The sequence below is a fragment of the Camellia sinensis genome, chromosome 11, assembly GCF_055761805.1.
Source record: "Camellia sinensis isolate YWXY chromosome 11, ASM5576180v1, whole genome shotgun sequence".
NCBI classification, from domain to species: domain Eukaryota; kingdom Viridiplantae; phylum Streptophyta; class Magnoliopsida; order Ericales; family Theaceae; genus Camellia; species Camellia sinensis.
The window spans coordinates 42,939,640-42,955,340 of NC_138971.1; the positions used below are offsets into that span (position 1 = coordinate 42,939,640).

Sequence of the window (15,701 nt, forward strand, 5' to 3'; positions counted from 1 at the left end):
GGTATTTATAGGAATATAATCTGCCCGAACAGGTTCAATTTTGAACCAAATAGGTGCAAATTTTGAATAAACAGATGCAGTCCAAAATTCAACAGATCTACTGGACAGATTAATCTGTTTGAACTATACAGTTTGAATCTGTGTAACTGCAGAAATTTCTGGCAGTTTAATAACTGCAAAACCAGTTGAATCTGCTAGGAAATTTCGGACTGGAGGAGATAAAAATGGACAGAAAATTAATTCAATTTTTGGTACCAAATTTGAATTTGATTTCATTAAAAATTCGAATAAATTAATATAAGAACTGACCCAACCCACACCCACGCCCGACACGGCACGGCTCGGCCGGTCAGCGGCAGCAGCGCGCGCGCAAGTGGTGGTTTGGGCTGAGGTTCACTTTATCCATAACTCCTTCCTTCTATAAACTTGGGGTGTCCCTTGTGGCCCAACCCAAGTGTTGTAATCTAGAGCTTGTATACATACACAAGCTCTCTTAAAGTTTCAATGTGGGACAACTCATTTCAAGGAAACCCACATTTACTTCTTTAATTGTCCATTCCACGAACCCGAAAACGACGTCAATTTCCCATTCACTCATAAATAGTTTTGACGAACCGTCTTCACCGTGTGACTTGCCATGCGGCAAGGAACACGTCACCTCTTCGGACCCACCCCAAAAGATGTATGGGGCCCACTCAATTTGGGGTTCAAAGTTAGCCCAAAATAAGCCTTATAAAACCAAATTTCCAACAATAATTACTACCACGTTAACAAATAAATTTTCAAGGTAATAAGTGATAAATTAAAGGCATCAGTTTTAGAAGCCAAAATCATCTTAGAAATAATGGGAAGGTAAATTTAGAACTAAAAAAAAAAAAAACCATGTGAGAACTTGAAAATACCTTATAAGCAATCACAATTCTTAGCCTCCTTCCTCACAAGATCAAGAACAAAATCAAGACTCTCATTGTTTAAAAAAAAATAAAAAAAATTGATAACCTCAGAATTATTTACGTGATCTCTCATATCATGCAATTTGAGAAAAGTCCTAGAGCGCCATCATATTCTCAAAGATGCAAAAGTTGATGTTCAAAGTTTGAAGTTATTAGCAACAACCAATTCCAAATTAGATTATGGACTACTTAATGTTTATTCGAATAGTGGCATACCTATTCATTTTCTTTTGAAGCTTGTTGCGCACTAGATGCATCTGACACCTACAATATGTCAGTATAATATGTTAATAATTTCCATATATATATATATATACAAATTGATAAAACGTAAAATTCATCAATTTGTAAGTACTGCATATCTCTCAAGCTCGTACTCCTAGCTACACCCTATGACTCTAAGAACAAAGCACGTGCTGTCAGGTTCTTGATTGTTGTAGTGAACCTAGACTCAACGTCTTGTGTCACACGCTGTGTGATCTCATCAATAAATGAAGGGGCTGCTAATGATTGGGATGGGCCGTTGCCTCGCGCATACACCGCACGTCAGGGCACTCCTCTCCCATAGGTCTTACAATACCCATGTCCATCCTTCCCAACGATTTTATGGTAAATTTAAGCGCAATACTCAATTGTATGTTGCTCCTTAGAAACTTTCCAAAGATGCACATTGTATTCCTCCTACATTTTGAAAATATAAGGACAATGTTTGGTTAAAAGAAAAATATGTGTAAAAACTTTTAAACCATAGGCATACCACAATTGCCACCACATTGGGATCATTCAGGTTGTGTGCCCTCTTCCAGAGACTCATCTTATCTATCCGCTCTCCTTTATGTGTCATCTGTAATTTTTTTCAAGTTAGGAGCTCAAGTCGTCACAACATAATAAGTCACAAGTGCAGCACTAGATGCAGCCCAGCTGCAGCCACAAGTGTCACACCAAATGCACTAGGTGCGGCTGCAACTGCAGCACCAAATGCAATCTCAAATGATGCTTTAGGTGCAACCACAAAATCAATAAATTAAAACGAATATCTGAGAAAGATGTCCTTCCGGTCGTATGTGGAGGCCCACGAAAACCCCGATTAGAAGAATTCTTCTTAGCAATAGCCTGTGACATTGGTTAGACTATCAAACATTAGTTACCTATCATTAAAACATTAATTAAAGTTTTACAAAGAATGCTTATACCTGTACTTCTTTACTCGTCCAATATTGCACAAGTTTCCTCCACTGGGTTGGCATTATGTTACTAGGTAATCTAGAAGCAATGTTCGGATCATTCTTGAATGGAACCCAATACTTGGACTTTGTCTTGCTTTTATGATCTTTCCATGATGTCCTACATAGTCGCATACAAAGTTGCATACAAACTCTAACAAAACAAATTGTAGGAGATCATTTACATCATTTCTGTATTATGCTTCCCCTGCTACTAAAATATGTAGTAGCAACCATCCACTATAAAGTATATTGCCAAACAACATCACTTCAAGAATGAGCAAATAGAAGATTGTCAAAGAAATGAAATAATTACCAAAAGCTTTTTGAAAGCCAACTCCACAAGTCTATCCATCGCAACTTTATCAAGTTCCCTGCGCAATGACCATAATGTATTCATCTCAAGAATATTTGAACAAACAATTTTTAAATTTGAAGTTTATCATGAAAAGCTTAAAAGACTGATGCAAGAAAGATGTTCAAATATTGAGTATTACCTCAAACCTTTTAGGATATTCCTTTTCTTTATTCTCTTCTTCCATGTATTCCATTAATAATCAATGATTTATTATTGATAGATGTCTGTTTCACTCTTCCTGAAAATATTGGAATTACTTGCTACCATTAGTTATGTTGATGTTTGTCTATGAGCTAGTGCTCAAAAGTTTTTATTTAGAGTTCCACATCAATTTTTTGCCTGCATTCTTGGATATTTTTTTCGGGGTCTGATAAAGCTTTTGTTTGGTTATCAGATTGTGTGAAGGTGGAGAACTACTCAACATAGTATTGTCAAGGTAATAAGGAACATTGTTTTGATAATTATTTTATTCTTGGTAGGTCTGATTTGAACTTATTATATACTTTTCCTTAGCTACAAAGGTGGTAGATACACAGTAGAGGATGCAAAACTCATTATTGTGCAAATTTTAAGTGTTGTTGCATTTTTCCATCTTCAAGGTGTTGTGCATCATGACTTAAAGCCCGAGGTTATTGTTTCTTGAACTTGACATCTTTGTATTTTGCATTATTAGGACACATAATTTTATTTATTTATTTTTAGCTTTCCAAGTAAAAAAACTTATTTTCTGTTGCATTTAGTAAACATTCCCCATTGTCGATATATTTTTTATGTAATTAATGCCTTTCTAATTGCTTGCATTACATAATTTCCTTTTCTCCTCTAGAAACGAAGATGCGAATATGAAGCTTATTGATTTTGGCCTTTCTGATTTCATCAGACCAAGTAATAGACATAGTTCATCCTAAGTTTGTTCATTATCTTAATAGATATTCATAAAAATTCTCAGTTATCACTCCTACACTAATGTAATTTTAACCTCATTACATATGGGTTACATAGACTCGGGTATGAGTTTCAAGTGCAGGTGCTTGTCCAATTGTTTGGCCTCCTTAAACCCTAAGTCTTAGAACAAATATACAAAAATTGGGTACAAGCACGGGTACTTGGACACTTCTTAATGATTTTTATATATTGCATATTGTATAATATAATAATACTAATATAAGATGTTGTAAATTATTTAGGTATGTATTTGAAATTAAATGGATTTAGGGGAAAATGGGGGATTTATGTAGTGTCAGTGTTTTATTTCCATCCAGTACTGCTTTATAATAAAGTTATTCTGCCTAACATTCACTGGCCTAATCAAAGTTCCTAATCAAGTTGAGTTTGATATTTCTCGTGTCATGGTTGCCTTGTTTAGCCAGTTTATGTGATTAAATGAGCTAGCAATTCAATTAAACGGATGTCTTTTACAATCATCTGGCTTGTCTATGAAGTGTTCCTAAGTCTAATTCTTAATAAAATGCATGTTTTGTATGTGTGCCTAATTGGACTAGGATTAGGATAGTAACAGTTTATCTCAATTATAAAATCAGTAGAATTTAGGTCAAGCTTGGCTCATTTGATTGAGTGAAAAGGCCCAAGCAAGCCTCTTACAAGCTGAGTCCAATCCTTTAACAAACAGCTTGGTTTGTTAAATAGCACTAAGGATAGGAGTTTTGAGGCTGCATTTGGGGTTTTGTAGTTTAGAAGGTAATTAATCCATTAAAATGGGTTCACGCCACATGGGGTTTTAGATCAACTTACCTTCTTTTTTTTTATGCAAACTTCCATGTTGTTTGCTAGAAGTGTTCCCATGGACTTGTGTCACTGGGTAGATATTTGTACTAGATATGCAATGGTTATATTTTCATTAGACCGAACATTGAAAAACAAAAGTTGTGATATATGATGCTATAAAGAATAGTTAATATCAGCAGAGTTTAGCATTGAATTCATAAGATGTTTCTTTTTTTATGACTGTTTATGCAGATGAAAGACTAAATGATATTGTTGGAAGTGCATATTATGTGGCACTAGAAGTCCTCTACAGATCTTATAGTCTAAGGAGCATATTGTAAAATATATTAAGAACAGAGCATGTTAATGCTACAAGTGAGATAGATAGATATATAAGGAGAAAAATGTTCACCAAGGTTGCAACAATTTTGCTTAGACTAACGAACTTTGCTTGAAAAATACTGTAAAATATAGTTGAGAAAAGGGAAATATTCTTTGATGCAAGTGTTACACGCTAACTTCTTGGTGAATTCCCTTCTTTAGCTGAATAATTTCTAGACTAATAGCGTCATCCTCTCTGAGATATAACAAACCAAAGATAATGTGAATGCTCTCTGATATTCATTTCTTGATTCATTTCTCTCAAATTAATAACAGATGAGGAAGGATTGATTCAAACCAAAGCTTGTTTCTAGAATGAGATTACCTGGTGGAAAAATCAATTGATTTACTAAAAAGTGATCGAATTACAGTGAGTTTAGATGAAGAAGTTGAATACAAATTACAGTGAGTTCAAGTGATCGAAGTAGAGAGATGAATAAGTTGAAATACGAATGAATGATTCGAAGAGACTCACTGAGATGAGAGAGAGGGAGAGAGAGAGAGAGAGAGAGAAACATACCATTGGAGATCTCTTCTTTAGATGACCATGGTGATCTATAGAGCGAAATCAAGAGAGGGCTCTTGATCTAATAATGAACCTGGTTACTCAGACACGATCGAGCGAAATTAGATTTGGGGAAAATGAGAGTCTAGGGCAAGTTTTACACAATCAAATTTGGGGGAAATGAGAGTTTAAGAAAAAAGGAAAATATAAATTGGGCTGAGTGGGTTCCCAATAGTAGGCTTGCAAGTTTTTGCTTAGGCTGAGTGGGTTCACAAGTTTTTGTTTTGGCTGATTTGCCGTTGCAAATAATATTTTTTGCGACGGTCAAATAATTAGTCACAAAAAATAGACGCAAAAAATTATTTTTCTAGTAATGCGTTAGATTTCCAGGGTGCTTATACCAGAAGTATTGGGTTGAGGTTGGCCTCCAAGTGTGCAAGGCGGTGCGTAGTTTCTTCATTGGTGGCTACATTCTCAAATAACTAAATCACATAAATCTAATGCTAATTCCTAAAGTGAGTCATCCTGTTAAGCTCTTTCAACTTAGGCCCATTAGCTTGTGTAACTTCACGGTTAAGATTTTCACAAAGCTTCTTGATAATCAGTTGAAACAAATTTTGAAACCCTTAATTTCTCCCAACCAATCTGCCTTCATTCCTGAGAGAATGATTCAGGATAATTCTATTGTTGCACATGAGGCCTTTCATTTCCTAAAACAAAAGAAAAAAAAGAAGAGATGGTTTCGTGGCTATCAAGCTGGATTTTAATAAAGCCTATGACTGTGTTGAGCGAGACTTTTTATTTGAGCAAATGCGTAGAATGGGCTTCTATCCGAAATGGATTCAATGGGTTTTGAAATGTGTCACCACTATCAATTTCTCAATCTTTGTCAATGGCGAAAAAAGGGGTACTTTTAAACCATCTAAAGGGCTGCGTCAGGGAGATCCTCTTTCTCCGTACCTCTTTATCTTAGTTGCGAATTTTATGTCAAATTTGGTCAATCAAAGCCTTCATGAAAGACATATTTTGGGCCTCAAAATTACCAGGCATTGTCTTACTTTGTCTCATTTGCTGTTAGTAGAGTCGTCTTTTTGAGTTCTTGTTGCTTGGCATCTAGTCAAATGGTAAATTTCGACAAGTCTAGTGTGCAATTCTCTCCCAATGTCCCTCTCTTACTCTGAGGAAGCATTCGTTCTAATTTTGGATTTAGAGAAACTCCTGATGATGTGAAACATCTGGGGTCTTCCACCCTTTTGGGGGAGGTTAAAAGCAGAGGCATATGATTTCATCATTGAGCAAGTGCTAGCCAAGTTACAAGGTTGGAAGTTGAAATTGTTGTCACATGCGGGGCAAGAAATATTGATAAAAACTCTAGTACAAGCCATTCTAGCTTATTCGATGCCTTACTTTATTTTCCTGAAGAAATTTTGTGCGAAGTTAAACTCATTGATTAGCAAATTTTGGTGGGGCAAGTAAAATTAAGTGGTTATTGTTCAATAATAAAAACTTTCAAAAAAGAAATTGAAAAAGAAAAAAAAAGTAAAATTTAACTTAATAGCAATACTATACAGAGAACTAAATACAGAAACTGTTTAATTGGATGGTTGATCGAACGATTGACAGATACCATAATAGTTGGAACTGACCAATCATCTGACTAAAATTTAAATTAATAGTAATACTATGCAAAGAAACTGTTCAACTGGACGACTGGTCGAACGATTGGAAGATCCCGTAACGGTTGGAGCTAACCAATCATCTCACTGATCATTCGGATACATAAATTTTTATGTTCAAATATATGCTCGATCTATGTGCAACTAGATTTTTTTTAACGTAATAATGTAAAATACAAAAAAAGGAAGAAACGAAGAGAGTTCGTAGAACAGGTAGGAAGTATCTACGTTTGTTTTATGGCTTTATGTAGATTCATCATCCTCTTTAATTTCCCAATCTCTCGTCCTCCATTGCAGGTCCTCTCTAACCCTACTCTATCCTCATCCCCAAATTACCCTCTCAAATCCAACAAATTCACGACCCTACCACTCCTCCGTCTCAATCATCTTTGTAATCGCTCAACTGCTTCGTATTTCTCGTCATCCTCATCCATGGAAGCCCCTCCCGAAGGTTACAGAAGAATCGTCGGCATTTGTATCATCAATCCTTCCAAAAAGGTCACAAATTCGTGCTATTCTCTCTCCAGAATTAGTTTCTCATTCTTTCTCTAAATGCTTGTGTTTGTGTTGTGAAGATTTTTGCTACTTCGAGGCTCGATATACCTGACTCCTGGCAAATGCCACAGGTAACCCTGAATTGAAAATGCTAATTGATGATCAGGGTCTGGTTTTCTTTTTCGATTTTTACATTGGAATTTTGTGTATATACATCCATATATATGGTTGAAGCAGTTTGATCTTAAAAGGTTTTTTCTTCTTCTTCTTCTTCTTCATTTTTTTTTTTTTGGGGGGGGGGGGGTTTAAAAAATGTGCAATTTTGGAAAGAAAAATTTGTGAGAAAGTTTCATGGTCTGGGCTGTGTGCTTACCTGATACTTGTGGCTTGTGGGTATTTGTAAGTATCCGGGTTTATCTTGGGTCCAAAATGGCCTTGGCTTAATGGGTTTCTTTCTTTTTTATTGTTTTGATTGGTGAAATTCAGTGATTAGTTGTTAAATTAGCACGTGGTGGGTGTTGAACTTGCATCGTTCCCCTCCTAAGAGTGGAATTCAAACCTCCCTTTAGGAAAGACTTGGTGGCCAAAGGGCTAGCCTTGGCTTAAGGATTTTCTCATCATCAAATATATATATATATATATATGTACGACAAGGTGTGCAGGTGTGCTTTTAAAAACTTAAAAAAGTTATAAAATTTGAAATCCACAGTTACCTAGGGACAATTTAAGAATGAGAAAAAAACATGATAAAGGTGTTCATACCAAATTGGTTGCACACTTTTTATAATAGTATAGATATATGTATTGCTTATAGCATTAAACATAGAATTCGGGAGTTCTAAAAATTAGGTTGCACTAGATTTTACAATAGGTCTGTGGTTTGATTTTTGCATTCCATATTCGTGTGCTAATCTACTAAATAATCAGTTTTTATTTTTTAATTTTTTTATCTGAACTCTAGGTGAGTGTATTTTATGTTGGTTTCAGAATTGGAAACAGTTGCAACAACTCTTTTGGGTTTTGGAGCTTAGTAATGCTAGTGGGCCATTTTTATAACAATTTAGATTGACTAGATTGTTTTTATTTTATTTTTCTTCTCTGTTCATTTCTTTCATAATTATCGTGGGTTTTGGAACTTTCTTGGTTGGTTGTTTTTGAACAGTTTAGATTGTTATCGTTACCCCCTCCCTCCATACTTTAGTGGCAGATTGTGATAGATTAGAGTGCACCATAGCTAACATTCTTGAATTCCCAAAGTTGTGATTATTTATGGAGGCTAGTCTCTCTCTCTCTCTCTCGGTATGTGTGTGTCAATATTTTAAAGCTTGAACAGGTGAAAAGCATTATGATATGTTTAATGGACAATTAGTGTGTAGTCTAGAGTTGTAGTTGTGATGTCAAAACTTGCATAAATTGTTAAAACTTCAATGCATCTAATAGAGTGCAATTGTGTTCTGATTTCTTATAATCTTATACGAGTATTCCTTACTTGGAAAGCTTGGTTTCCATGCATATGAGATGGAAAAATATTGTGTGGTGAACAGGGTGGTATTGATGAAAATGAAGATCCAAGAGATGCAGCTATCAGGGAATTAAGAGAAGAAACAGGAATTACTTCGGCTGAAGTTCTTGCAGAGGTTTGGACTTGAGATTTGACTCCTTAAGCATTATAACTTTTTTGGCGTTGGTTTGTTAGTCTTTTGGACTTGAGATTTGACTCTTCTTGCATTTGTAGACATTTTCATATTTCGAATTCTTTTGTCATTTCTCTTATGATTTGAAAATGTTTCTTTTCCAAGCTAATTAAAACAATATACCGAAACAAAATTTTGATCCTTGATGCAGGTACCATATTGGTTGACATATGATTTCCCACCAAAAGTCCGGGAAAAACTTAACCGACAATGGGGCTCAGACTGGAAGGGTCAAGCACAAAAGTGGTGAGCATCTTTATACATTTGAAATAGGTGTGAAGCTGCATTGTAGGTTTCTTTTGGCAGGGGAAATGAACAAAATTTAGGATAATCAAGTGCAGATCAAATTAATTCATAATTAACATTGACCTATGTTAAATGGACTCAAGTATGCATGATGGGTGATGCGGCTCAGCAGGTATGTCTCTAAGTGTCTGATTTATCTAATTCGCACATCCAAGGCCATGGGGACACAGCAAAGTATTCAAATATTTTAATATACTTTTTTATTTTCTAGGTTAAAATGGTGGTGTTCGCGAGGTGCACTAGAGAATTTCGTGCATAATATAGGAGCTTTATTTATAATTTTATGGTGAGCTCAAATTACAAAATATACTTGTTTGATGAATTTCCAACTAAAATATAGCGGACACATCCCTTACCCTCAGCCACTTTTTAAGTGCTTGGCATTGTTACTTCATACATTTAGAACAGTCCATGGGTGACTAATGCTCCCAAGTATTCAACTTGTGACTTGCCCTTCAATGATGCATGGGTCTACTTCTTGCCTGGTTTGTGTCAAGGCCCTAGGTGAACAAGGCTATATCAACTAAATTAGTTTTTCCATTTTATTCCTCCAGTCAATTCATCAAAACTATTTTATTCCAGCTTACTGCCGGGGTGATTTTTACATTGTCTATCTAGAAACTAAACTAATGAAATTACGACCCAGGGCTCTTATTTCTGCTGAAGTTGGATTGAACCCTGACAGATTTCATTTGGACTCTTTTAGTAACTTTCAACTCATTTGGGTAGTTACTTGATTCATGAACTTGCTTGCATTTCTTCTAAAGACAATTGTAATGAATGCCTGATTGGATTGCTAGAATGCGATAAGTCTCAATCTCTGATCATCTACATAACGGTCTAGAGCAAGAATGCACCTATTATGTTAGGCTACACTGTTACATTCCCGTATACATTGTGTCTTTAACTCACATGTGCGCATATGATTCAAGCTTTGGATGTTCTAATTCATCATGCCATCTGTAATCACTATATTTCATGAAAAATCAGTGTATAAATGCAGGTTCCTATTTAAATTCACTGGAAAGGATGACGAAATCAACCTTTTGGGTGATGGGACTGAGAAGGCGGAGTTTGGTGCGTGGTCGTGGATGTCACCGGAACAAGTAGTTGACCATGTGGGTGCAATTCCTTAACCTCATTTTGCTATAATGGTTTGAAACTGGTTGTCTTGCCATTTCATTATTTTACATATTTTCTGCATTTTTCTGTGCGGGCAGTGGACTTCAAGAAGCCTGTTTACAGAGAAGTTTTGACAGCTTTTTCCCCGCATCGTCAATAAAATGATTTGTTCCGATTGAGACAACTTGAAAAAAGGCATGGCATGGGTATACAGTTGTGCAATTGGTGTACTCAAAGTCTTCACCCCAACCAATTAAGCAATTTTTTTTCTGTCTTTTTCTTTTTTTAAAGATGTTTCCACAGTAATGGTAGTTTTGATGTGGTTCCGACAAAAAGATTTTTTTTTTTTTTTTTTTTTCAATGAGATCGCATGAAATCAAGATATTGTAGTGTATTGGGGAGTCTCAATCCTGCTGAAATGAATGTTTTAATCATTTTTACGACTCAAGCAGGGCATTTGTTCCTTGCTTTTGTGTGTTATAGAGACGATTTTTCCAAGCAACGTAAGCGGTGGATTTTAGGTACTATAACCAAATCGACCTTCCATTAGATTCAGATAAAGAGAAAATTCAGCCATTGATTGATAATGTGTAAGATTAGATAAAAAAACTGATGCTTTTCTCAAAACAAGAGGTGATTTTTGCAGTGCTACTGATTACTGAAATTGAATGTTATTTACCATTGTAATCAAATTTTACTGCAGAATGTTATCCTACTCTACATTGAAATTAGAAAACAATAAAAAAAAAAAAAAAAAAATCTACTTACCAATAAAATTGATCTTTACATACCGCATATTGTGATCCAATTTACCATGTTTTTCGAGTATGATATTCAAAAGCAGCTTTGGATACCATCATCAGCCCCTTGAGAGGATGAAATCCAGTCTTCTTCAAGATCACAACCTAATGCAAATCATGATGAGTTCTTTCCACAAAAAGATTTTGATAATTTTGATCTTGACTCAAATATTTAAAATCTCAATCTTAATTTCTGCAAAATATCCCACAAATTTCAACTTGCATTGCTTCTTCAAAACATTAGTTGTTCTACAATTTAAAATACATATGAACAAAACATCCATGCATTTCCAAAATCCCATTAGCATCTTTCCTTTACAATCTTCCATGAAGTTGCAAGAAAGCTATTAACAAGATAGAAGTTCAATCACTGAACAAATCAAGTTCGAGCAACATGAGCGATATTGGCCATAAAATCCCAGTAATGGACATAATTCAAGTCAATATCTCAAGCCGTTTTGTTAAGTATATGATGTATACGATCAGTAACAATCTCAGCAACAATCTCAGGAGAGAATCTACTGATCATGTCTTCCCTCGCTCTCCTTCCTCTAGCCTTAGCTTCTTCACGATCACTCATCACATGCCTTATCAGAACTTGAAGCTTATCAACAGAAGGCTCAGCCCATTTATGCCCTCTGAACGGTCCTTCAGATACTTCACTCAGAACATCCACCGACAAGGGATAGCTATTTTCCTCCGTTATGTACTCAGTGGGACCAGACCAATTCGTTGTGATCACTGGCAACGACATTGCCATGGCCTCCACAATAGGCCGGCCCCATCCTTCCCCTCTTGATGGAAGAACAAATGCATCAGCTGCGTTGTATAGTCTTGGTAGATCAACGTGAGGTATGTGGGCATCAATCACGTAAATCGGAGCCCACCCATCAACCGGTTTTACTAAATCAGAACCCTCAACAAACTCCACAATCTTGTTGCCAAAATCTCTACCGGAGTGATATGGATTCGTTAACAAATACAAAGCAACCCCATCGACCTTAGAGAATTCTTTTAAGTATGCCTGCAACAACACATCCCAACCCTTCCTATATTCCCACTTGAAAATGCTCAAGAAAACAAACTTGTTATCGGGATTTGAATTCAATGGAGTTGAGCCCAAAACTATAGTCCCTATAGAGGCAAGGTCTAATGGCTTATACTTGACAGGATCAAAGAAATTCGCATCAACAGGTTGAACAATTTTCACAACCTTCGACGAATCAACCCCACTTTGTATGAATGTAGACACATGGAATTCAGTAGGAACCCATACAGAATCCATTTGATTACACCGCCTTACGTGCTCAGGATTCAACCTATCAGTCTCAAACATAGTCCTACCAATTATGTATCTGTAATTTTCATAACCAGTTGGTGGGCATGGGAGTGTCTGAAACAGAGGAGGGTACCAAGCACCAGGCTCACTATGACATATCACAATGGTATTATCATCCATTTCACATTCTGTTTGGTAAAGCTCAAGAGCCAATTTTTTCATCTCCTGAGGCAAACCCTCCCAAAACTCAAGAATTTCAAGATCACCATGTTGATGAATACTCATTCTAAAGCTAGGGTTTTTCTTGTTTTCATGTAAAGCTAAGATATAAGACCAAGCTTCTGAGCTATACCCACCACCTGAAAGAAAAGGGGCCATCCATAGCACACAATAAGGGGGTTTGGAAATAGGGTTTCGTTGTGGGTTTTGTTTGGTTGTTGAGTTTGCGTGAAGAAACCCTAGAAGCTTATGAAAATGGGAAGACTCTGGTGAGAGAGTTGCATTCAGAAATTGAATTTTGTAGTAGTCTGTGTAGGTGAAACTGAATAAGATTGCTAGAAGTAGAACTAGTATTGACAATAAATAGAAGCAACTGAATTTGAAGAACAAGGGGTGAGTTTGAGTGGGTTGTGGTGAGTGATGGCGTTCTTGATTTTCTTGGGAATCCATAAGAATGGGGGAGTAAAGAAATTACAGATTCAATACAGAAACAGAAAATCACCCATAAACAAGCATCTAAAAGAAGGAAAATTCTAACAATTTGGTAAGTAAAGAGTAGAATATGAGAGAGGGAGAGAGTACCAAAACCTGGGACTTTGTAGCTGGATGACAGGGACAAGCAGAAACCCTTGGACCTAAACCATTGACCTGCGCTAAGGAAATATGTTTCGGTCTTGTGTGGTTTAACTCAAAATATAGTTTTTGAAAAAAAATTCAAAATTTTATTTGGTTGAAAATTAAAAAAAAAAAAAAATTTAAATTCACTTTCTCTCTTCTACACATCAATTAATTATTTTTTTTCTCTCATCTCTCTTTCTCAATCACTTTTTTTTTTACACACATTTATTCAACTATAACAAAATATCAAATCTTCTCAAACTCCTGTATTCCAAAACTATTTCTAAAATGGCCTCATTTGGGAAGTAGCTATTTTTTAGCCTTTTTGGCTATTTGGCTATTTTAGTTTTTGTATTTGGGAAGATGAGATGAATTTTTATTTGAATTGTTGTATTGAAAAATGTGTTGAAATGATGTTTAAAATTAAAATGATAAATTTATCCCTAACTTTTTATATTTCAAAATTAACTAAAGGGGCAAAATTGTAATTTAATAGCTGTGGGATATCTGTCCCTAGGCACAGTACCTACACTGTGGATAGCTGTCCATAGGCTGTTGCCTTGTCCTTTAGCTTTTCTTTTTTCTTTTTTTCTTTTTTTTTTAATAAAAATAGGTGAACAATGGGCTTTTTGGCTTATTTTTAATTTGAAGCTATAATAGCATCAAATTGATCTTCCCAAACAGCGTCATATATAACTAAACAAACCAAAAAAAATTCTAAACTCTTTCTTCACGATTTTTATTTTAAATTTATCTCCCAAAACTAAACCAAACACACCCTTTATTTTTATTTCACCCCTCTCAAAATATTAGTCTCATTTAAAAAACATATATTTTAATATAATTATTATACTTTAAAATATTAGTATATTTTCAAAATTACTCTGTGACTTGTTTTTAAAAATATTAATTATCATAATTAATAAATTTAAAAGAAGAATAAAATAAAAAATTCATATTATTTTAATTCTGAAAAAATATATTTTTTAAGTAAATTTTATATATATCGGATATTTGTTTATAATACCAGTTTAGTTCTCGGAATTATATACTTTCCTTTTAAAGTTTTTAATTGTATAACAAATAACTCCGTTTATTAACCAATCAACTTTTTATAATGATCTCATAAATACATTTTAATTAATAATTGACATAATTTTATTATTATATAGGAAAATAGTTAAAAATTTTATTTTTCTAGTAATTCTATTAAATAAAAAATTCTGACAATGAGTATTTATAATTTTAAAAACCACACAAAATAATTCATATTTTAAATAAATTTCAAAAAGTATATTTACAATTTAATTTTTTTTTATAAATAAATTATACAAAACCCTAACTTTTGTAGTTTTTATTTTTGTTTTTACAATGCGTGTCAATTACTTGAGGTCAGTGGTGAATGTAGAATGAGCACACTGAAATTAGATGTAAAGTGTAGGATTAGATTATTTAAATTGAAATAATACAGATTAAAAATACAATTTGAATTGAAAAATATAATTTACTCATTTGGTTTATAAAAAAATGTTATTTATCATTGAATTTACTTCATTATTTTATTTTTGAAAATTCAAAATAACGCAATCATTTGACATAATGTTGCATAAACAAAAAAAAAAAAAAAAAAAAGATGAAAAATTATAATGATATATTTCCAAAAAAACATAAGGTTATTGTCATGTCAAAATGCATTGTCTTCCGCAATAGACTTAATTAGTAATGAGATAATTACACTCTCGTGAAATTTTAAAAAAAAATTATATTCATAAAAAAATTATAATAATAATTATTAACATAAATTATAGGGACACCCCCTTAAAATTTTTGTTTAATATAGATCTCCTCTCATATTTAAAAAATTACACTTATTCCTTGTCAGATTAAAATAACATATTTATTCCTTAACTTTTATACATATAAAATAATATAAATATTTTATTCATGTCATTTCAAGGGAAATAACAATCATTGTCTTTGGTTTAACTCACACAAAAAATGAGTCTTTTTTTTTTGTACTTTTTAATTTTTACTGAATTTGTTTTAATATTTTAAGTAATTTTTTATATTTTTTTAGATACATCTAATCTAGATATACTTAAGAAATATAATATTTTATATTTTTTTAAATTCACCAAATACAAAAAATACAAAATACAAAATACAAAAAATTTAATATATTATCTTATTTAGTTGTATTCAATAATTTTTTTTTAAAAAAAAGTTGTACAAATTTTATACTTTTTAAATATATGTAGATTAAATTAATCTGATCTAGATATAATGGTAGAAATAAAAGTAAAAAATTATATTTATATATAAAAATTTATATAAAAAATATCATTAA

The 15,701-nt window shown here is 33.7% G+C and overlaps 2 protein-coding genes across 13 annotated transcripts; one reads left to right on the top strand and one right to left on the bottom strand.

Annotated features, from left to right (window-relative positions):
• Positions 1 to 6,907: 6,907 nt before the first annotated feature.
• On the top strand, positions 6,908 to 10,940 carry LOC145801918 (nudix hydrolase 26, chloroplastic-like). 12 transcript variants are annotated; one of them, XM_082893790.1, is made up of 8 exons: positions 6,918 to 7,034; positions 7,119 to 7,319; positions 7,397 to 7,447; positions 8,861 to 8,953; positions 9,162 to 9,256; positions 9,528 to 9,602; positions 10,320 to 10,438; positions 10,537 to 10,940. In XM_082893790.1, the coding sequence occupies exons 2-8, from the start codon at positions 7,254 to 7,256 to the stop codon at positions 10,596 to 10,598; spliced, it is 561 nt and encodes a 186-aa protein (XP_082749916.1). In that variant the 5' UTR covers positions 6,918 to 7,034; positions 7,119 to 7,253; the 3' UTR covers positions 10,599 to 10,940. The 12 variants fall into 12 exon arrangements, 9 of the variants coding, with proteins under 9 accessions (XP_082749917.1, XP_082749916.1, XP_082749918.1 ...); XM_082893791.1 differs by lacking the exon at positions 9,528 to 9,602 and having other exon boundaries at positions 6,908 to 7,034; XM_082893792.1 differs by lacking the exon at positions 9,528 to 9,602 and having other exon boundaries at positions 10,320 to 10,434.
• A 501-nt stretch (positions 10,941 to 11,441) lies between these two features.
• LOC145788906 (uncharacterized) lies at positions 11,442 to 13,186 on the bottom strand. Its single transcript, XM_082893782.1, has one exon. It carries the CDS (start codon positions 13,184 to 13,186, stop codon positions 11,687 to 11,689), a length of 1,500 nt encoding a protein of 499 aa, XP_082749908.1. The 3' UTR covers positions 11,442 to 11,686.
• Between the last annotated feature and the right edge of the window lie 2,515 nt (positions 13,187 to 15,701).

Excerpts from the sequence above, each read along its gene's own strand:
- LOC145801918 (XM_082893783.1), top strand. The coding sequence starts at position 7,059 with ATGGCTTTATGTAGATTCATCATCCTCTTTAATTTCCCAATCTCTCGT. Across the intron at positions 7,320-7,396 it reads TCATCAATCCTTCCAAAAAG|ATTTTTGCTACTTCGAGGCT; the intron begins GTCACAAATTCG and ends TGTGTTGTGAAG. Across the intron at positions 8,954-9,161 it reads CGGCTGAAGTTCTTGCAGAG|GTACCATATTGGTTGACATA; the intron begins GTTTGGACTTGA and ends TCCTTGATGCAG.
- LOC145788906 (XM_082893782.1), bottom strand. The coding sequence starts at position 13,186 with ATGGATTCCCAAGAAAATCAAGAACGCCATCACTCACCACAACCCACT.